General features: G+C 40.3%; 1 protein-coding gene across 1 annotated transcript in view; it reads right to left on the bottom strand.

Moving 5' to 3' along the window:
* Nucleotides 1-24,356, bottom strand: part of DAAM2 (dishevelled associated activator of morphogenesis 2) — a 114,071-nt gene that overhangs the window by 77,400 nt on the left and 12,315 nt on the right. The window contains 1 exon segment of the mRNA XM_062489228.1: nt 13,609-13,698. Coding sequence (XP_062345212.1) covers nt 13,609-13,698 — 90 coding nt within the window.

Here is a 24,356-nt window from a genome sequence, read left to right as displayed (position 1 = left end):
CCCTTTTTTCATGTCTGACCTACTGACTTTCCTTCACTTTAAGAAGTTCAGCTTTCAAAGGAAAATTTACTTGTTTATTAACACACTGTCCATTCCACTGGCTATGTCTCAGTTCAGAGCAGCCAAAGTATCACAAATAAAAAGTGCTTTCATTAAGAGACACAAAATGTGTTTGATCTGCTGGGGGACAAAATGCTAATTCAGAAGTGGAGCTAAAATACATCTAAGCTTTTCAGACAGTTTATGCCTCCAAAAAGCCAACCATGTCCCAAGAGAAGCTAATTTTGAAACAGCACAGACCATAGGACTGAGCCATTCACTAGACAGATGTGGTCACCGCTCCATTTCTCAGACTTCATGACTAGCATTTACACAAACAGTCTCAGAGTTTTGGGAAGGAAGTTATATCCAAGCCTTTTAAGCACAATTTACCCAGATTGAGAAAAACAAACATTACTTCTCTCCTTGGAATTAAGCTATTGATGTGCAGATAATAATCCTTCTGCCACAAAAGCACTCTACTTTGTAACTTATTAAAAGAGAATATTCATTAGTGACTGGTTGGAACATGAAACTGAGGAGTTCTAATTGCCTCTCACAAAGGTCAGGTATATCCATAAATACTTACAGTTCACTACATTATGACACAGGGGTATTTTCTTAATGGATCCCAGGGTTTCTTTTTCCATTTTTTCTTTTTTTGCTTCATTTAGCTGTTGCTCTGCCCTCTTGCCAGTAACTTGATAAACATCACTGTCATTTCTGATACTGCTTACTAACCATTGTTTCAAAGGAAGAATCAAAGGCTTCAGAGTATTATTTATATTACAAAATACCTAATACTGTCAAATTGTGGAAATTACTGTCAAAAAATATAATAAAGTATAAAAGTGAAAAAGGATACATTTATGAACAATAAGGATACCTGCTTAGAAAGCATTTCCTAACATTGAACAAAACTTCAGTGCTGCAGAAATTCACCAGCCTTTAGAAATTAAAATGGATTATCAGTCTGTTTTGAAAGATGGTTTGCTCTACCAGGGCTGAAAACTTTCCAGTCAAGTTAGATATATGATTTTTTGGCAACTAATTATGCCATCTCTCCCCTTTTCTTTTTCTTTTTTTTTTTTTTTTTTTTTTTGTTCCTGAGCACTCAAAGATACAGAATCTTCAGTTGTACCTTATGTACACATTATGTGTCATTTCCAACCTCTTCTAAAACTCAAAGCCATTTTTAATTAATTATTCCCAATTGATATCGGTCTTAGGGTGATGAAGGTATACTTTTATTTCTTGTCCTCCAGAAAACACAGGACATCCATTGCATATGCACACTGGGAGAGTTTCTCACAGAAAATAGACTAGAGTGGGATAACTGGCAGGCAGAGAGGTGGTCAGTACATTGTTTTGAGCCAAAGATAAGAATTAGTGTTGTTTGAAACTTCAGACTTCCCAACCACTGATTTTAATGCATAGCTGTGATGTTTAAAGCAGGGTTAAGTTTACAATAAGCATATCTGGCATAAGACTAACAATAGATTACTAATGGAGAGAGTCTGTTTTAAGGAACTTTATATTTTAGTAGGATTGTATAGTATATGTCCAGTTTTAAGAACCTGACTTCTCTTCTCTTTACTCTTCCTTTGGTGTTTTATCATTCTCCACAATAGAGATAGACATAAACTTGCTGCCAGCACTGACTACAGCAGCCTCTTCTTATCACTTACAGATCATACAAGCCTGCTTGTCCCTCTTCAGACACATTCAGCCCTGCTATAGGATGGGAATCCCACCATCACCAGCCTTTAATTTAGGGGGATAGTGTGTATAGTGACCAGGAAGATAACTTGCCCTTATATTTACAGAACTACTTAATTGTACAGCTGAGGTCATGCTGAATTCTTTAGTGATTTCTGCCCTCAGGACTAAACTTTCTTGATAAATTGAATATTGAACATTGTTCCTCTGCTGAATGTTTAGCCTCTGCCATGGATGTTGGTCTCTTGTTCAGTTAGCTCTCCTGGCTCTGTTGCTGCATAAAGATCCCTCTAGTATCTGAAGTCCATATTCAATATCTTTTACATGCTCTACTTTTCACAAGTCACAAATCAACCAGCTGATATTTTGCTGCTGATAAGCGCATAATCTAAATAATGAGCTGCCAAATAAAGGGATGTGTTAATTCCTTGTACTTTCAATGAACACGTGCTCAGCAGCCTACCTTTCCTCAGCCCATCCACTCCTTTTGGATGTGAAGGAAAATGTCCACTAGGGAGGATCCTACCAGTCAGAAGACTGAATCATGATCATTCTACCCAGAGGGTCTTCAGAAGACAAAATGTTTCGCATGGACATGGCCTGCTCAACAGGTGTGTGGTTGCCCCCCTGAAGCACAGCTCTGTTCCCACAAACCTGCAGCAAGCCTGAGGTCACATCCTGCAGTCATGTGTGTGATCTGTGCCCAGTGAAGCCAGCGATCTGTAACTACCCCTACAAGCCCTAAGCAGCAGCAGGACATATTCTACTGCTTTGTTAACAACCAAACTCTGCATTGTCCCTACTGCTGTCTGCTCTCTGTTTATACAGGTACTGTGTGTACATTTCCATTAACCTCGTTCAGCTTACGGTCAACATTCCATGGATATGGAAAGGGACTTTTTCCTTACCCCACCAACTTACCTTGTCTCATTCCAACCGCATTGTTTTTAAATGTATTCCTACCACATTAGAATGCTGTCACTTGGACTGTCTCTTTCTTCGCTTCCTTTCCTCCCCCTCCTGGCATTCTTTAGTCAATGTGAAAAGCCACAGAAGGGCCCAGACTGTGTAACTGAGCCTCCAAGTTTAACTTTTTGTCCTACTGTTTATCTCCAACAACCAAAGACTTAAAATCTTTTGTAAATAAAATGAAGTCACCTACGATTCATGGCAAGCACCCTGCATGCTACTTGATGGTGGGAACGAAATGTCACTTGCTGTGCTCAGAGATGCACCTTCCTAGAGCCAGCAGAGATATTTAAATAGGACAAGTCCTTCTGGAAGCACACAAGGGAATTTTTTAATACCAAATTATAAAAGGTTTCTCTTCGCTATACATAACATGTCCACTCTGTTTTTCCAGTGACACTGCTTGCTTTAGTTCACTTCTGCTCTGGGCCCTTTTTTAAGCAAGATGACAGTAAAGTGGCCAGGGCAGCCAAAGTATTTTCCATTTTCTCCCATCATTTAACCCTTCATTATTGGAAAAAAAAAATTAAGAGTTGCTGGACAGGTGAATAGAGGAAAAAAATACAGTCTGAGAGGCCCACAGCTCTTAAGGTGCTAGCCCAGTATTTGAGTGTATCACTTGGTGGCTTCATCTCCACCCTTCACATAAACTCAGATAAAACTGTTTCTCCCAGCCTTCATTTCTCTCAGTACATCTGCAAAGTGTTTGGAATACCAAGTGCCTTTCAACAGATGACAACAGATGAATTACCACGGAAGACAGTGTGATTTTCACCTCAATTAAGGCGCGTAGTGGAAACTGTCACATATGACTGTGATGAAAACTAAACAACTCTCCAGAAAGTAGAAACAATTCCTTTCTTCCTCTACATGGTTGTCACTATATTCTGACAACAACTCTTTACTATGTCCATTTCTAAACTTCTCACTAAAAAGATAGGAATTCAGCAACTCTTCCTGCTCAGTATTCACTAGCTAAAGGCTTATGAACACTCAGTGAAATTCAATGAGCCCTGATCTCTGCCAAATTTGCTTCTCACACACCACAGAAACATGATCATTATTTACATATTCTTTGCTCTTTCTTATCCACCAAAGGCTAATCTGAATGGCAAGAATGGCATTGTACAGAGTATATGTTATGATGTTGTTGTTGTTATTATTATTATTATTATTATTATTATTATTATTATTACATGCCGTCAGCAGGACGAGTTCATACTTGGATTGTGAACTTTCGCAAGAGGACAGACAAGGACAGAACATAATCTAGTGGCATCAGCATTTACATGTACTTCCCATGCAGCAGAATTGGACTGCTTGCCATTATTTTTGTTCTTAAATACATCAAATTACACCATGTTAGTAGGGTGACAGCTGGATAAATGTTTCTTTTTTCTTTTTTTTTTTTTCATGCTAGGGTCATCTGCTTCCACTGAGTCCTCCCAAAACTCCCACAGAAGACAAGCCAAATGCAAAACACAGCATTAGGCATGATGATGACAATTTTCTAACTCAGGACAATTTAAGGGCCTGATATTTGATTACTGTCAAGTTCTAACTTAAAATGAAGCACAAGTAACTAACCTAAAAACAGAGTCCTGCAAGATGGACACACAAATTCTGCGTACTCAGAATATCTATAGCAAATACCATGGCAAGGTTACAGCATTTATGTCTTCAGCAGTCTGAACTAAGGAGGTAACTCAGTATTTTTTAAGCAGCAACTAAACTTCTTTTGTTGGAGAGGGAGAGGAGAGGGAGGAAGAAACTAAAAATATTCCATGCTGTTCCCACTGGGGGCAGGGAAGAAAATACTTTTTAATTATACATAAATAAATATATAATTTCAAGACCCTGACCCATGGTAACCTCTTATGCTAGGATAAATAAATGAGTCTGCAACTGTTGGCACTGCAACATGGAAAACATAAACCAAATAAAGCAGACAACTTGGAAAAACTTCTGATCATCTTTTAGGTCCACTACAATGTGGTCTTTTAGGTGTCACAATTCCAAGCCATAATAATGGCATATCATCTGAATTGTGCATGCATTTTTGCCTTCTTGACAGTAAACTTACACTTTAAAGCATTACAAGAGTGACTTCAAGGGGAAAAAAACAGTTAAGAGGAGTCTCTAACATCATTAATCCTACTATATTGTTTCTTCAAGTACACACTTCGAGGTCTTTATTATAGAAGCAAAAATAACAAGTAAAAAACATGAAGAAACAATTATAGGAGCTCTAAGAGAAACCATAAAGTACAGGCAATGATTCTTCTCAAGTATGTTGACCTGATTAAAAATAAGCAGGTAACTTCAACAAATTTATATTATAATTATGTTAGATAAAATTTCTAAATTCATTATATGGAACTATAAAAGAATGTGATGGTGTCCTTCTTACTTGAATCCCAAGTTTTATTTTTCCAGTGAGAACACATTCTCTGCATTAAATGACGTAGAAGGAGATGCATATAATTTCAGGCTTTAATTTACACGGCATTAATGGTGCTGCCCAAATTTGGAAGCTACTGCATCAGCCAATGACACACATTAACAGGTATCATCAATTAAAAATCAAATCAGCTCTTTCACACTGAAAAGACCCAAGAACACCACTAATCGGGAAATGTGCTGTTTTGCTGCATTAGTGACTCTTGCAGCATTTTGTTGTTTTCTGTTACATCCTATCTTGACATAGGCCAGAGCTCCTGAATTCGATTTTCCTAAGCTTACTTGCATTTATAGCAAAGTAATTTTTGAAGTCATGTGTCTGTCTTCCATACCTAAACTAAAGATACTGAAATGACCCAATGTCAGCATCAACCTAACAAATCATTCCAAACATCTGAGCATGAAGTCATTCTGCTAACAGAAAAAGGAACAGATGCCGGTGGGAAAAAAGGAAGTTAACTCCACAATTGCTGGCATTTTCCAAACATCAAGCTGAAGGAATGCCGTGGTTTGCAAAGGGCAACATCCTCCCACTGTGACTTCCCAGTGTTATGAGATTTCCAGGGAGCCCTAGGCAAACTGAAAGCAAGTCTATTTTCAGGGAATTAATTTGAGAGATTCCACATTTCAGACTGTTTCACCAGCAGCCTTCTGAGCTAAGGAAGTCATGCAGTCTTCCCAGACAAAAAGCAGCCATGGATCCCAGGCAGTGGGAGGGAACCAAATAGCATCTGCTACTGCCCGTTTCAAGGAGTTGGCCTCATAGCAGTAATACAGGACAGTATACAGGAGTTGCATGAAGCCTTATTGATGTTCCCTTTCTTTATAGAACCATACAGCTGCTTTCCTAGTTGGATTCATGAACAGTTTAGAGAATCACACATCTATTTAGGATGGAAGGAGCCTTGAGAAGAAGGGACCCGCTCAGAGCTAATGTCAAAGTTAGATCAGATTGTTCAGGCTTGAATATTGAGTTAAATTAAAATGTTGACTGAAGTTGAACTTCAGCCTCGAACTTCCAAAGCATTGGTAGGAAGAGAAACAATTTTATGATGTACCAAAGACTTCAGATAAAGTGTAATTCTTCATATCCAGTGTGGCTTTGCTTGCCTTTGCCCTGTGGCCATGACACATCCTCATCGATTAATCATCAATACTGCTAATTGCGGGGTTGCTTACACTAAGCACTCAAAATCCCACACAGCTTCTTCAGCCTCCTACTGCCAACCAGGTGTTTTGCTGATAGGCAATCAGATGTGTTGTGAGGGTTACCCTGTGTTTCCTAGACTTCCCAGGGAACAGAGAGTAAAAGTACCCACCCCTACACCCCCACATCCACCCATACTCCCCTTTAACACTTCCTGCAGAGCTGCGAGAAAATCTCGCATGAAGTCACATCCAAGACTCATCAAACTATGAGTCCTTCCAAATGGCTTCTCAAACCATCTTGTGTTCACGTCTGCTGCTCCCAGATCCAGCATATGGGACAACAACTCTAAAGAAAAGAACTTATAAGGGACACATTAAATGCTCCTTAAAGCTATAAATCCATAACCAAAACAGTTTAATATTCCAAATCAATACCAGACTCTAAGAGTATTTCAAAGAGGAAAAAAATAATGCAAGAAGATAGAATTGAAAACAATACAACTTCAAACCACCCACTTCATTTATTATGGGACAACCACGTGCTTGGCAGTCTTCACACAGACAGGATGAACCCCAAAGGGCTTTCATAGCTCAGAACAGATAATACAAAACCAAAAACCCACACTCAGACAACACAATAGTGATCTTCATCTGGCATATTGTATCACTAAATGAGACCAGATGAAGATCCATTTTCTCTCTTCTTCAGGGAAAATGTATTATCTCCTGAATGCCTAAGAACTGGCTGAATGGCAGATCCCAGAGGGATCTAGTGGCCCAGGGTCTAGATAGAGGCATTTCACTAGTGGTATCCCCCAAGGTTCAATACTGGGCCTAATATTGTTGAAGTCATTCATCAATGACTTGGATGAAGGGGCAGATGCCTCCTTGGCAAGTTCACTGATGATGAAAACCTGGGAGGAGTGGCTGGTACTCCAGAGGGCTGCACAGCCCTGCAGAAGGACAGGCTGGAGAGACGGGCACAAAGGAACCTTCTGAAATTCAATAAAGGTAAGTGCAGGGTCCTTCATCTAGGGAAGAATAACCCCAGCCCCATGGACCAGCACAGGCTCAAGTGCTGGAAAGAAGCTCTGTGGAGAGGGAGCTGGGGGTCCTGGTGGACAACAAGCCATCCATGAGCCAGCAGTGTGCCCTGTGCCAAGGAGACCAATGGAATCCTGGGGTGCATTATGAAGAGCACTGCCAGCAGGTTGAGGGAGGTGATCCTGCTCCTCTGCTCAGCCCTGGTGAGGCACATCTGGAGTTCTGTGCCCAGTTCTGGGCTCCTCAGGACAAGAGAGACATGGAGCTCCTGAGTGGATCCAGTGGAGGGTAACAGAGAGATTAAGGGACTGGAACATTTCTCTTACCAGGAAAGGCTGAGGGAGCTGGGCCTGGCCACCCTGGAGAAGGAACAGTGGTGAGGGGATCTTATCCATGCCTATCAGTGTCTGAAGGAAAGGTGCCAAGGATGGGGCCAGGCTCTTTGTGGTGCTGAGCAATAGGACAGGAGGCAATGGGCAGAAACTGATGAATAGAAAGTTCCACCTAAATATGAGGCAGAACTTTACTGTGTAGGTGACCAAGCACTGGAATATGTTGGTCAGAGAGGTTGTGGAGTTTCTCTCAGCACAGATATTTTAGAATGGTCTAGATACAATCCTGTGCCATGTGCTCTAGGATGACCCTGCTTGCCACAGATGAACCTACTGGTAGTCTCTTACCCATGTTATGATTCTGTGATCTCAATATGTATCTCCTACTTTAAAGCAGGAATCTGAGGAAGTGAACTCCAATATAAATGCATCAAGTGTAATTCAGTCTCCTGCTCTTAGAACCTCCATATGAAGACTTATAGGCAAAGAAAAAAACTCAGGGTTTGCAATCAAAGCCCTGCCAGTTCACTTTAGCATAGAAATAATTCACAGAAGTAACTGCCTCTCCATCTTAACCCATCTGAAGTTATGCTTCACAGTGCAAAACCACAGATGCACAGCAGCCCTAGAACAAATGGAAAGCACAGAAATTTTCACTCACTTATGAAAGCTTTCCCAAAAGGCAAGGAGGACTGCAAGTTTTGTGTTTGTATCCATCTTGTCATTCATTCCTGGTAGGCTACGGTAATTATATAAAAAGCTGTAAAAGCAGCTTAGATCCCTCCAGCAGATTTCAAAGTATCTTACTCTACATCCAGCTGCACAGTATCAAGCTATACTTTTTATGGTGACATTTTGCTGAAAATCCAAACCTCAAGGGCAAAGCTCAAACACAAACTCTCAAAGAAACAAAAAATCCCAAACCAGACATGTAGACATTATCTTCATTAATCCTGGACAGGCAGCATGGGATCAAAGTGGGAGTTCGTGAAAATGAGCTACAAATTGTTTAAGAAAACGGAAGTAAAACTACTAAAAGTGATGTCCTACTAAGGCTAGGATTCTCAAGAGTATTTCAAAGCCTATGGAGATTCGGCCCTGATGTTAGAAAAAGAGAACTGAATGCAAAGTGATGCTGCTTCTTTGTGAGAGAGGTGTAAATCTTTCCTAGGAGGATATCTGGGTCACTCTGCACCTGGACTGCAGCCTCAGTGGTTCAACACCACTCTGTGATCTCAGTCCAAAGGACTTGGACTCCTTAATGATTGTGTAATACACAAAAGTGCCTTCTACTCTGTCCTTCCTGCTCCTTACAGTGAGCTCACCCAAACCCAGAAACTTCACCACAAGAGTATTGTAGAAGACAGGTAAGTGCAGTAAAGAAAAAGAATGAACAGTGCTTGAGCTGAAAATATATTCAGATATTTCAGAATGTATCTTAAAAAAAAAATTAAAAAGGAAAGGAGGGAAAGGGGTAAAAGAAAGAAATGCTGTATGCAGTCAAGGCATGTATAAATAGTGCAGGGAAAAGGTAAAAGATAATGGCATGGCCAGAATGTTTCCGAAAAGTTTGCTAACTACCTATTCCTTCCTTCAGGTAGAGAGAGATGTATTTATGCATAAATATAACAATGATAGTTTTTGAAAGTATAAAATAATTTAAATCAAAGACTTTTGGAACCAAGGAGTTTTCTGACTCCTACTTTCATATCCAGTTTAGTTTTTTTAGTCATCAGGTAGATGAAAAACATAATATTAGATATTTTAAGAAATAATTACAGAGGACAGTATCATGAAGGAGATTCTTTTATTTTCTGCATATTGACTGTTACAGACTATGGTTCAAGTAAATTTTCCTCAGATTTTTTATATAATATCTTGCTGTTGTGGAGAATCTCTTTTCCATAACAGAAAAAGTAGAATAAATTTGTGGATTATAAGTATGTACTTTTTCTCAGATGCCATGAATGTCTACTTCCAGAAAGTTTCAGTGTGCTGCTTATTACCTCACTACTTGATTTTAAATAATCTCATTTGAGTAGATAAAGCACAACCCAAAAACAACCGAAAGCAACTATTCTTGGATACCACTAAAATCACAAGAGTACAAGAAAACACTGAGATATTTCGGAGTCCTCAGGATATTATTAGGATTGAAGGACTGAGATTTTTGTTGTTTTTTTATTGTTTGACTAGAAAGAAGCTAGTCCAGTCAGGCTCTACTTTGGAAAAAGATTTCCTACCAATGTTTTTGTCCTCAAAGACAGACAGAATTGAAAAAAACCCTAACTTGTTTAACTGTGCAAAATGCATGTACTTGGTACTAAAATCTGTTCAGCCCAAGGCTTACAAATTAGTCTCTGGAGGCAGGAAAGGTCATAAAAAGGAAACAACTTGGACTTGCTTTCCAACAGCAATAAGTCTAACAGCTTGTAGGGCTGTTCAGAAGGCAATAAGGTATGGCCCGCACAATGAGGTCTCATTCTCAGAGACACAGGCTGCATCCAAAGCAATGCAGGCTGAAGCAGTGCAATACCTGCACTTTCTACACCTTTTGGAATCCAAATATAAGCTCGTTTGTAGATGAGACAAATGAGCTTACAATTTTTTATTCTCATATAACTATTTGATTGGTATTTAAGGAGATTTTGTATGTTAGTATCAGCTCCTGGTAAAGCAGCACCGAAGAACATTGGTTTTCTAAACTTTGGAACATTGGAAACTTGCAAATAAATGTATTTGAAATCTTGGTCTAGTATTTGATTTAATCCCTGCATAACTTATATTTGATAGGGAATCTACAGAGAGGAGTTACAGAGGTGTTTTATGTGTCTCTAAATTTCAGCTTAAGGTGAGACATGAAGATTATTCTAGAAACAAAAAAACAGAAAAAATACCTGAATTTATGGAGGATGTTATATTTTGGATTTTCTACATATGGTTTTGCTTAACAGTATCAGTGGTTGTTCCTTCTACAGAGGAAGAGGCAATCCAAAACATGTACTGATGGTTTGGGTAGAGAGTCAAGGTGCCATCAGTGGTGACTAATCAATGATTCCTCTGATGCAAATCAAGCCAACTTCATTTCTCATTGTCCATCCTGTAGTGATTAATGTCAAGGTAGAAAGCACCTGAAGACATTCACTTTTCCAACAGACCAGCCTTTATTCCTTGCAAATAGCTATTCCACAAATGAGAGAAAAGCATCCACTAGAGCTGCTAGCTAGAGCTGCTCTTTAGGTCAAATAACTGGGGATTTGTTTTAAATACTAATTGTTTCAGACATGAACCCAGAATAGCCAACAGTGACCAAAGCAAGCATGGCTGTGTAATACTGTGTGAATGCTACTCTGTAGGTATCACTGGCAATCATGAAATTTTGGTTCAGAATTCAGTCTCCTTTGATTACTGTGGACTGTTGAATGGCAAGCTGTGTCCCTGGCATACAACTTTCAGTGCACAGACCTACCTGTATTCCTCCATTTCTTCAGAAAGGCTTGATATCAGAAACAGACAGAATGAGTTTTTTAATACAATAGTGACGTTTTGCCACCACATTGGAAACAAGTACCACAGAAAATTACATCTAACATCTGCCAAGATAAATGTGTGTCTACAACAATGACTAATCTTCATTTATGCAAGTGACTTTTGTTTATTTAAGGCAGTCCACTAATCTCACCACCTTTAGAGCAAATTAGGAAGCTCTGACTTTTAGACTAGAAAAGGCACCTGAGATTAACAATTGTGACCAGTTGCCTCAGTCTGCACTTCTTGACCTTCTAGTTTGTAATGTTTCCACTTGCCATATCTCAAAGCATAAGGCTCCTGCTTGCCAGGAAACTCCAAGAAACCCAGCATCAGCAAGACAGAGCCCTCTGGGGGCTTGTCCTGGGTAGCTGGAAGTGCTCTGCTAAGTGAGAAATTGGACCCTTTATGGCTAAAATGAGACTGCAAATTCTTCAGAGAAAAAGGGGCTTTGCTTTAAAGTGAAGCCTGGAACAGGCTCCTCTGTCGCTGCAAAACAATGATGATAGGTGCATTAGGTAGTAGGCTAGAGAGAGATGTCATCACCAATCATCTGACTGCCTGTGAGGGAAACAATGAATAACACTGGACAATTAAGGTTTCAAGTAATTGAAATATCTACAATGTAATGAATAGACATCTGGCAATGGTATCCCACCCCAGTTAGTACATAATTTTGGATAGCTGGAGTTCAGCTAACTGTAGTTGCATTATAAATGCATTATGAAGATTTTCCAGTATGCAGCTTTTTAACTTTGGAAGTCTTTAAGATTCTTATAGCAAATCCACTGCTGTAGAACACAGGGGGAAACAAAAGAAAACTCCAAAAAAAACCCCAAAGTCCCCAATGTAACGAATGAATCCAACCAACATTCTAAGTACATTAAAGCACAAATCTTTCTGCCAAGGCTGACTGATCTGGGAGGTGAGATGGCTCTAAGACAGCTACAAATAGATCCTCTCCCAACAAAGCTGAAAAGCCCAGCTGAGCTGGCCAGCAAAAAAGGAAAGCAGACATTAATCACAGCAGCCTGCACCTTCCTTACACTTGCAAGTGCTGTGTACCAGCAGGAACAAGGAATAGAGAGAGCACTGGAGACAATGGAGCCTGGATTGCTCTTGTGCCTTATTGCTAGCACGGAGCTATTGTTAGCTCAGAGCCACTGTAATTAATTGATTTCTATTAACTTCCCTGTGTGAAGTTAAAAACACCTGATCAACCTACAACAAAAAAAAAAAAAAAAACAAAAAAAAACAACAAAAAAAAAAAAACACGGAAGGCAAAGCACCCTGATTGGACTAGTTTTCTTTAAATACACAGTGAGAAAATTAACTGCCCCCACTCAGAGAAAAAAAGGCAGCAAACACAGCCTCCAGAAGGACCATGAGCAGGATTTTAATCTGCCAGATTCAGTGTTGAAGTCTAAACCCCCTCTTACACCTTCTGCTATGCAGACTTGCATGTAAAGACTAATGCTCTCATAGCATTACTTCCACACTAGGGAAATAAAATTAACCAACAAACCTACCACACCTTTTTCCTCCTAACATTTATGGCTAATAAATACATGCTATTTGGGTTATCTCAATTTCTGTCCATGTATTTGCTAGAGCAGGAAAACTTTTCCAATGTCACATTCCTGCAGAAACTCCTTGTTAGGAGTTACACAGCAATGATACAACTTATCCATTCACTTGGCCATCATTCTGCCAGAGACAAAATATTAGTGTGATTGATCACCCTCTGATTTATTGACCCTTTACTGGTTTGTTAGAAATTTGAAGACCTTGAAGGGAGAAGTGTTACATGGGAAGTGATATGAGCAGGTGCTCCTTGCTTTCCAGTGCACTGTGGAACATTTCCTACAAGCTCTGGAAGACCTTGAACTACCAAGTTTTAAGACATCACTATTGTTGCATACTTTACAGATATTTGAAGACATTCTGAAAGACATCAGCAATACTTTTTCTATTTCAAGTAACCTACAAAAATTTCTAAAAATTCCTTAATGCATTCTATGAGAGTTGTTCCTTCAGCTCAAAGAAAAAGCAAACAAACAAAGAAACCCCAACCCAACCCCCAAGCCCCAAACAAACAATAAAAAAAAAAATCCCAAACATGTAAATTATTCAAACTGGGAGAGTGTATTATTTTAAGATGTTAAGATCCTCTTCAGAAATTAAAAATGCATATATTACTTATCATAAAACAGTGCCATATCCATGTGGATAAAAAATCCTTCCACCACTTATGCATGTTCTTGAGTAAACAGTAGATAAACATAAACATAGCTCAATTCAAGATGCAGCTATGAACATGCACACAGAATTTATTGGCGAACTACTCCAATGAGGACAACAGTAGTACCTTCTTTTTGCTGCAGTAAATCTGCCATTTCTTCTCTGGAGGAAGTGCAAACATAGCCTCTCTGTTCTTGTCTGTGAGATCCAATTCATCCTGGAGATTGAGAAAAAGAAAAACAGAAAAAAAACCCAGTCAACAGCTGCATTGGTAACTTCTAGTAAGTTGAGTGGTTTCTCTTTTCATTCTTTCTAATGAGTTGGGAGCACTATGCATGTTTGACTAGCCTTCAGTCAAGAGGATTTAGTGGCTCCCAACGACTCCAGACATTATTAGTTTTGTGATGATTTCCTTGCTACCTTGAGTTCTCCCTGTCAGAGCACAAGCTATGAAGAGAGGCAGCCTGAACAACTCCCATGTCAAACTTCCATTACTAATGATCAGTGAAGGATGGGAAGGATCACATGAAAGGGATGAAGTGAAAAACTCACAAGAGTCAAAAGCACTTGATAATGTGACACAGACATTCCTTGTGACACTTAGAGAAAGCGAAACTGAAGTTTGATACAACTTTTTTTTTTTTTTTTCCCTGGCTGGCAGTACCAAATTCCTCTTCCATAGAAAGAAAATAATGTAATTTCTCTATCTTCAAGCAAAGGCCATGAGACAGTTGTCATGTCATCAGCAACCCACAGGGCTGAAATGTTTTTCCAGATGTTTGTTCTCTAAACCACACAGTCCCCATCAAAGGCACCCAGCATTTCAGACATAAAGGACAGAAATCCACAGCGTCACATTGGGCTGATCAGAACAGCACATTCAGTCTCTGTTAAGGAAAGTGAGCTCAGTAGAACATACCCTCTTAGAACTGAGCCAAGCTTACAATAGTAAAATGAAGGATAATGCTGTGATCTGGAATGGACTGCCAATTCCACAGCTTCAGTTACTCCTCTGTAAAAGGTGAATAACAATAGACTCATTTCCAAGGCATGTCTCTGAAACTATAAAATGAGAGACGGCTACTTCCTCTGTGTTAATTCAGTAGGGACCAGAACAGGGCTCCAATCAAAGCTGCCAATTTTAGGTGCTAACAAAGAGAATTGAACAAAACAGAATGGTCTTCAGGGCAAGCAGACTGCATGAACAGGGGCAGATGAAGATGTCTAAATTAGAGTTTCAGTAATATAAAGAAAATCTTCCAGTAATGTTTCATTGAATCAGTTTTGGCAGGGCTTTGAGTTTTTTCCCTATGTATTTGAAATATTTGGAGAAGGAAGTGTCCAGGGGTCCAATATCAAGATGACATTGTGGCATTAAAATGCTGCACACAGAGATTCTGGCACCCACACTAACCTTGTCCAAGCAGAGACAATACCTCTTTAACTCAGCCCAACAATGGCTCATTTGGAAAGCGTTCAGGGCTGGGAAACTTGTGAAAACAGTGAGCAAAATTGCACACTGAGCCTGGTAGCGGCTGCTGACAGATTTAAAAGCCCACAGAGATTTAAGCTGCAAAAAGGTACAAAAGAACTGCAAACAGTAACAAGGCGAGGTCGGTGCCAGCAGCCCAAGGTAGAAGAAGCTGGAGGGTTATTTTAAACAAGAAAATGTTTAAAGGGGAAAAAAAGTTAGCTGTGCAAAAAGAGTGCAAACCATGTGGAAATGTTTAGTGTGAGTTTCCAAACAAGGGGGCAGCCAAGCGAGGCAAGGAGTTTTATCCTTGCTATACACAATTAGAAAACTCAGGCCAGGATCACATTCCTGGGGGGAGAGGGAGAGTGAAACTACATGTAAGGCCTTAAGACAAGCAAAGGAATGCTGTTACAGGTCAAGCCTGTGGAAGGGAAAGGAGGGGCAGATAGGGAATCAGAAATGCCAGGTTTGGAAGAACCATCATAGAAGCCAGAATATACATGAGCTGGCTGGGCTCAGCTGAATTCTTAGAAAAAAAAAATGATTGTTTTATTGACCTTCTTAATGAATGCTCTTACTTTACTTGTTAGGTTTTGTTTGTTTGTTTGGGGTTTTTTTGTTTTTTTTTTTTTTCAACTACAGTGCCACTAACTTAGTTTTTTATTCCATAGTGTTTTTTCTGGAGTCTGCTGGCAGATCAGACAAGCAACAGAAGCTCTGCACGGACACTGTGCACTAAACTAAATTAAGATCTCAATCAACACAGTTCAAGATGACCATTTCATCAAAATAATGTACCTATTAATGTACCTAGAACCACCCTGAGGACAGGATTCTGACACTGCAGCTTCTAGACACTGCCCTAGATACTGGCAGTATTCAGGGATATAAAGATAAATCTGTTTTCAATGGGACAATAAGAATATGCAACTTCCAGTTACATAATTTTGCATCATGACATGCTTTTCAGGACAGAGACCTAGAAAGTTAGCTTGAAAGGATGGAAGATCCAGAGGGAAAATAGTGCATCCCACATCACTGTGACTCGGGAGGGCAGAGGAAGCCAAAAGAACTTTAGAAGTCATTGCAGTAGCTCAGGTAGCATAGTAACAAGGAAACTGTTCAGGGTTTCCAGGCATAAGGGGATCACCAGAGGCAGACCCAAACACACCTGCCTGGAAAATAGCACATGAAAAGTGCTATTAAATAAAGTAATGCCCTTAAGTTTGTTAGTTAGCATTTGTCTTTGTTAGGAGGTAGAATGCTGGGTTCTAACACCCAGGGCAGATGGGCAGGGAGCAAGATGGAACATTCAGCAGGGAAAGAAATGTCTCCAGAACGCAAAACAGCAGTCAAGCTCCTCAACTCCCTTTCCCGAAGTCAGTGTTCAGCAAGTGTGCTCCTTCTCTGAGAAGAAGAAAGGAGTGGGAAGAACTGAAGAGGCCTGCATGTCCTCATCTACCTATACCATCAATGAAAACCTACCTTATAAAAAAACCCAAGAAACCCCTGCAAAATAAAAGACATGAGATCATCTTCTGGAACTCTCCGTTCTACCTCCTCCTTCCCATTCTATAAAAGATGAACAAAAGGTCACTGTGGCTGTACAGGAAAACCATGGATCTAGCTAAGAAAGAAGACCCTGAAATAGGTTATTTTTTTATTCTGACTCGGGATCCTAACAGATGGCACATAAGGATACCCACTGCCTTGGAGGGAAATAAGAGGAACAACAGAAAGAATAAATTTCAGGAGGGTAATTTGGTTCATGAACAAGTCATTCTGACCCAATGACAGAAGAAGATCTGTGAACACACAGAAATTCAGACTGTAGGGTTAGCTCAGTGATGGCAAGTGGCTACTGAAAAGATAAAGGAATTTCCAAATTTGGCAGGGAAGGGGAAGAATAACACACTGAATGCAGTCATCAAGACTGGGGCTGGAGCCAGACTAAGGAAGCCAATGTGATTAAATGCCCAGGGAGAAAATGTAAAGGGCAAGAAAAAAAGGGTTTGTCAGAACAAAGCAGGGAAAACTCCCTTCTCAAGTATCTGTGTAAGTTTCCCAACAGAAACACAGTAAGTCCCCTTCTACACCTTGGATGGGCAGGGAGGTTCCAGCAATTCACGCCAGCGTGACCCTGTTCAATGGAACACAGTCTCCTGGCTCTTAAGAATGCTTGAAGTTGCACGAAACACAGATTAAAAGGATATTTGCCAGGCTGGACTGAGGAAGATGTAAAGCATGTCCAGTTAATAATGCCTACAATTCTCTCTTTCATTTATTTCCCATTTTATTTTATCTAGTGGTAGTTAATTTCACTTTCTTGTGGGCATTTTATTTATTTACACAGATTGAATTTCAATGATAAAACATTTAAAAAGAACTGGAAGTAGATTTAAGGTTCAAATGCTTCCAGTCCAGTTCTCAGGCCAAAAGAGAAGATGGCCTCCATTCAAAATGGCTACAACCCAAGGAAATAAGAGACAGAGAGAAAGAAACAGAACAAGAAGGAGGAATGAGTAGGAAACATAAATCCAGTATTTTGCAGGATTTAAAATCACATTATGTCCCTTGTTTTTGAGAAAGTTCAACAAAGCATGAAAGCTGGATTTTATGCTGGGCAGCCATCTACTTTGTAATGATACTAAAAACTCCAGAAAAGCATTTCTCACCTAGACTGGGCAGTACTTTGTTTAGTGACACAAAATGAAATTAATAAAGAGAAAAAGTAAGATTTTTAGTAACATAGAAGAGTAGTTCACTTGGAGAGAAACCCACTAAAGGAGAACCCTTAACACCTACCAAGATTCCTGCCTCTCTAAAGGAGAGACATCAAGGCCATAAGTACACAGAAAACCACAGCTTCTGGTCTCCAGCATCCCCTGATCTGAAGTCAGAATCACGGAGACCAAGAGCCCCAAACATGGTTCTCCATGGGAATTCTGACACTCGTGGGAGGAGATATCCTCAGGTTCAGTTTCTCATTCTACTCATTCTTGTCTCATTGGCTGCTGGACTTACTGGCCATGGGGAGTTTCACATTGACTTAAGGTCAGAGAGCTGCTTTATTTTGTAAAATACAAAATCCAACAAACCAAAACATCCAACCAACCAACCAATCAATCAACCAACCTTTCCAGGCTGGTGAGTTGTTTTGTTGTTGATGATGTTTTGTTTTGTCCCTATAAATGTTTAATGAGTCATGCATAGCATTTCCAGCACTATGAAACCCAGAATCCTCATATGCTATGTTTACCACAGGCAATAACTTGATTAATCTGGGCATAACAAATATTTTGCCAGAAGGAAGAGGACATTTTGCTTATTTTTTTATGTTCAGTTGGATAACTCTTTTATTTCATCAATTTCTTATAATTTCAGCTACAGAGAGCTGCATTACACTTTTAATTTTTACCTGTAGGTCAGAGTTTCTCTTACTTACAGGGCTCTTGGGAGAATATCCTGTCAATAAGCATTCTCCCCAGGCATCTGTTTTACATTTAATTACTATTTTTATGACTGATAGATGTTAATGATATATAAAATAATCTGATTTTTTAAAACTTTATTTCTGCCTACAAACATATCCAGGCAACTATTAAAGCATTATTTTAAAATGAAATGTTTTTATGATCCTCAAATGGAATAGCTTTGACATTAAATCAATTTTACACCACAGAATCCAACACTAAGACATAACACACAGGCAAATAGGCTTCAACATTTCCTCTGTTCAGAGATGCCTGTTTTGACTGTCTGATTACAGCTTTGTTGCATTGATTGGTTCTTAAACAGCAGATGTATACTCAAGCAAAAGGACAGTCAGGTCTTGGCATTAATAGCCTCCTTGGGAACCAGATCTTCAGATGGTACAAACTAGCAAAGCCTGCCAGAAACTCTACTCTTTGTTAAACTCAAAATGGAAACTTTAGAACTTCCAGAGCAGATGAGGGCAGCACTTATCTGACCTGTGGCCAGCACCAAAAGTTTCAGAAGGTTGTGTTAAACCCAGCAAAATACGAAGCCACAGAGACAGCTCTGTAGTTGGTCAAACAGTTCCCTACTCCCTACCTCAAATAGCCTGGCTGATTTTGTGTTACAAGTGAGTTACTGTCTCTTTCAAGATGGTGATAACAATACTATTTGCAATATTTTTTGTGCAGTTTGCTCCATCACATGAGCATTACCTTTAATGTTTCTTTGTGAGTCATACAATAACCTAAACTGAGACAGTGGGAATTATACCTGGATGCCTTTACACACTCTCGGACAGGCTTCACAATTTGAAGACTGTTTTAATAACTTGCCTGCAATGATCACTTCAAAAACTTGGGTCCCAAGGATACTTTGATTTTCCCAATATACCCACTGTATGAATTTTATTTTAAGGCACTGCTCTTACCTTGCTTGCTGTTCACATTCCCATATTCCCTTAATTCCCATGATCATGCTCATATTCCTTTTCTTCTTTCTCTTGTACACACTTACCGTTTCTTTTTCCCCTCGCTAATCTTTTTCTCATTCCCCTTGACCTTTTCCACCTGTCAAGTACAAATGCATTCTCCCTCATCCACCCCATCAGTCAATTCTCTCTCAGTCTCTTAACAGCACCAAATCCACCCAAGTTACAAAATCAATTATAATGTACTGCTGGCAGTATAAATTCCCTGTCCAGTATAATACCTGTTACTTTAGGTTCCCCAAGGTCATTTATATAGCTGTCTGTCACCATGTCCCCAAAGAGGCCACATTCCAGTCCCATCAATGCTCCCAAGTGCCTTAGCACAGCTGATGGCCTTTTGCTCTGAACAAATTTGTTTAAATCTTGTACAAAGTAAACAATGGCTATGACACACCATGGGATCCTATCCAGTATCCACTGGCAGGCCCCAGAGAAGGTTCATGTTCATGTGTAATTACTTCAAGGGGATCTTTGATGGTGGGTTAATCAATGCTGAAATGCAACTCAAGCAAACACAAGATAAAAGGCAGTTACATGCCTGGGACTTTAGAAGAAAGAGAAGCAGTGGAAAGAGATCAGGGGCAAGGTTTTCAGCAGCACACCACAAGCTATTGGAATAGAAAATCCTATCCAGCATAACTATTAGGACTTTAAAAAATGGACCGAGTAGGACAACATTGCTAACACATGACTGAAAGGTAGATTTTCACATTAACAACAGCTTCAGGAACAGTTATATTTCTGTTCATGCTGTCTATGCCAGATTCTATTGGCAAATAACAAGCAGGTTTGTCTGGTGGCTCACATTCAAGCTGTGCCCACCAAAAAGGGAGTAGGAGTAATGCTGTCATTGTAAGTCCAGAGGCAGTTGTCCAGAAAGCTGCTTCAGATATAAGCGCAGAGAATGAATAAAGTAATGAACCAAAACCATCAAATTCAGATCTCAGACTCTTTGCAAAGAACTTAAGAATCCTTCAAAAAGAAGATAAACCTTCCTTATTTAATCACTGTGTCTACCTCCAGGGGACAGTAGAGGCTTGTTCCCCTACAGCTTTCCTTCCACTGTTTTGTTCATTCTAGCTCCCCAGGCTGAAATGTAAGAGGTAGCCTGCTGAAAGAATGCTCATTTCCAATGCTGAGGAGGTCAATGAGGCATTCTAAAAGACTGCCTGTCCAAACTGTCAATGAATGAGGTTTATTTGATTGCATAAACCACCTACACTCCAGTACAAACTGGAGCAATGAGCAGCTCAAAATTTTTTGATCACTCAACAGCATTACCAACCACAAAGCCAGCACATCTCCAGGTGAAACACACTGGTCGAAAACTCCCACTGGGGCACCTGATATATGTGCTAAGTCCACAGACAACCCATGAAGAAAAAAGCAAAATGAACCCCCAAACAAACCAGTACCCTCCCCTCAAGTTCTTCCGTCTCATGTTAACCCTTTGAATTAAAAGCAGCCTTTGTAAAGCACACAAGCAGCACACCGTGAGAGGCATGGGAGCAACATTTTGATCAGTTTTACAATCAATAAGTTAGATTCATCATACTAAAACATCACTGGGTTCCATCTATTTGCAAACACATAGTATGTGTATGTGCAGGTATGTATGCCACTCACACCTTACATACACAAGAAATATACACATAAGGCATATCATGTAACATCTGCCCATACCCACAATGTTTTATCATTACATTTGTGCATTAGGAAGCCACTGTGCACACATGAATTGCTAACACAGCCTGTTGGCAGAGGAAGCAATGTTTACATTTCAGCTACTGACACGGATCTGACTGTAAAGCAGAGAAGCAGACAAACAAAAGGCTGCAATTCCCATTATACTTTTTTCTTCCTTGCTTTTCTAAAAAGTTGCAGCTTTAAAACCCCTTCAGTACTAGGGGCCCAAATCTTTTGATTCTCAGTCATAACAGTACAAGACAGAAAGCACCTGATGTTTACATACTGAAAGATGTGTTTCTCCTCTACCCTGCCAACACAGAAGTTACTCATTCTTAAGGCTTAGCAATGGTGTAAGACTTTCATCCATCAAGGGCACTGCTTTTTAGTAGAGAAATTCTTCACACAGAAAGTCAACTAATAGGGCTCCCTCTCACCCCTAAACACACCCCTCATTACACTGCTTTCTTTTTCCTTTCTTAATCTCTGGTTAATTTCTTCCTTGTTTCCTGGAGAAGAGCTAAATTCTGTCCCTCTCCTACTCCTCAAAGTTCTCTGTGACTTGACATCACACAGTACACATAACCAGCAAGGCCTCTTGTGGCAATCCCCTCTCACAGGCCACTTGAAACAGCATCTGCCATTCATTTTTCTGTCTTTCACAGGCAAACCACATGCATGAGACAACAGTCTGCTGGGCCAAAAAGAAAGAATGAGGAAAACCAGTACCTCTTCATGCAACAACACACACAGGTGTTTAGAAAGATAAAAAGATCAAGAGTCAGACACGTACTCTCATATAAAGGGCTATAATACAGGCAGAGCAAGAGGGATATTCCATGGAAATGGATGGGTATATGAGAACAATAATGTAAAACAGCTGTCTATCATCACAGCTTTTTCTGTGAAGGTGGGCTGCATGTCCATGTCAGTGAATTTAAACAAGCCAAATGAGAGGGACAGGGATGAAAACTGAATAGCCAGGCTCATGCCTAATCTAAATCCCTGCTGCTGCAATTTAAGCCTATTACTTCCGGCCCTATCTACCACTAATGTGGTGAGCAGATTTTCTTCCTTCCTCTTGATAACAGTTTTTGAGGCTGTTAAAGACTGTTCTAATGTCCCTTCTCAGACTCCTCTTCCAAGGCTAAACAAACCCATCTCTTTCAGTCTTTCTTAGAGGATATGTCCTCTGGATCTCTCATTGCTCTTCTAATTGACTTCTGGCCTTTACCCAGTCAAAGTACATCTTTCTTGAATTGCACTGTTCAAAAGTGGGGACAGTGTTCCAGCTGAGACGTTACCAAAGCTGAGTGCAAAGTTTATTTCATGCATCTTCCAGACTGCCCCTCCGGTTATGTACTTGACATATTCCACATAGTCAATGACCTTTATTTTTTTTTTAATAAAAGCCCTCAAAACCTGAATGACTTATGTTCTACTCATGCTCAACTATAATCCCTATTTTTTTCTCTGGAAATGTGTATTTGGCTGCTTTCCATCCTGAATTACCAGACTTGGTACTGAAAGGAGTTTTAACTGTCCACATTGAATGCCATACTTTTTCACACCATTTTCCCACCTTATTTTAAGCTTATCTTTTAACATATCCACAGTATGGATATGTGCCCAGTGACACACTCTAGAGAGGTGTGCTGCTCACTGAGCACTCATATTGGGGATATCACTGAGAGACTACTCACATGGCCTACTGGCTACTATCCACTGCTGTTGTTTCAAGTGGGCATAAGTGATATGAGCAGGAGCAGTCTGAGGAGTATCCAGAGGAAATACAGAGCTCTGGGAGCTGTGGTAAGGGCAGGAAGCTCTTCCATCAATTCTCCTGGTCAAAGGGAAGGGGTTTGAAAGGGCCAGTTCAATCTGGAAAATCAACTAATGGCTACAGGATTGGTGCCACAGCCATGTGTTTGCTATTTAGACCATGGGGTTCATTTTGTGAAACCTGGTCTGCTGGGACTGTTGGGGTGCATCTGTCAGAGAAGAGGAAGAGCATCTTGAATTATCATGTTAACAAGATGGTGAAGAAGGCGTTAAACTAAAGTTGCTGGGGAAAGAGATTGTCAATCTGTCTAGTCCTACCAATCTGATGTCAGTACCAGCAGTAGATGCTCGGATACTGGACAGGGATCATGTGTCAGCAGGAGAGCACCTGGAGAGCAGCAAAAAGGAATTCCAAGCACTGCTGCCAGTAACTCAGTCATCAGAGACCCTGCTAAAATGCCTCCATGCATCATGCAGCATGGGGAATAAACAAGAGGAGTTTGAGATATGCACATGCCTGCAGGGCTTTGATCTCACTAGCATCACAGAGGTGTGGTCAGATGGCTCCTACGAGTTGCAATGGAAGAATACAGGCACTTAAGGAAGGTAAAGTGGAGATGAGAGGAGGCAGTGGTGCCCTCTATTGCCAGTGAACAGCAGGAATACATGGAGATCCACCTGGGGATGGATGCGGAGCTGACTAGGAGCTTATGAGTGAGGATTAAAGGGAGGACAGGGACAAGTGACATTACAGGGCAGTCTGCTGCAGGCTGCCTGACCAGGAAGCCCTTCTGTAGAGAAACAGGAGCAACCTTGCTGTTCAAAAACCCTGGTCCTCCTAGGGGACTTCAACCAGATATCTGCTCAAGGGATAGCACAGCTGAACATAAGCAATCCAGGAGTTTCCTGGATCATGTTGATGATGATTTCCTAATAGATATGCTCTGTATTCCACCATCCAGTCAATTAAATGAAAACACCAAGAAGATCTCAGGCTGTTATACCTCTCCTTGATACATTTTTTCAACATGACAGGTTGCAAGTCCTCTGGCACAAGTACCAAACTTACCCCCACATTTTGATTATATACACAGTACCAAATACCTCTCTCAAACAGAGCTTCTAGTATCAGCATATATAACACTAAATAAAAATAAAATCTGCTGCTTCAGCACAGTGCCCATTTTCCGCCCCTTATTTCCTTTCCCTCCCCTACCCTCATTTCCTACCTCCCTTCCCCCTCCCTGTGCCAGGGTTTGTTTTTCATGCCAAGGTCCTTTAGCTGAGACCCTGTATGGGAAGGTAGTTGTGGGAAAGGTTATTAGGAAACTGCCATCTAAACTGCTACCTTTCCGGCTTCCACACCCTCTCCCTCCCTACAAAGTCCCCTCTGTTCTGTTTTAATACTAATGAGTTCAGAGGAGGTTCCTAGGCTGGAGCAATTCACAGTCTAGACTGTGCCAAAGCA

Source organism: Cinclus cinclus, chromosome 3, assembly GCF_963662255.1.
Source record: "Cinclus cinclus chromosome 3, bCinCin1.1, whole genome shotgun sequence".
Classification (NCBI taxonomy): Eukaryota; Metazoa; Chordata; class Aves; order Passeriformes; family Cinclidae; genus Cinclus; species Cinclus cinclus.
Note: the sequence above shows the minus strand (reverse complement) of the source record. Positions and strands in the feature narration are given on the sequence as shown.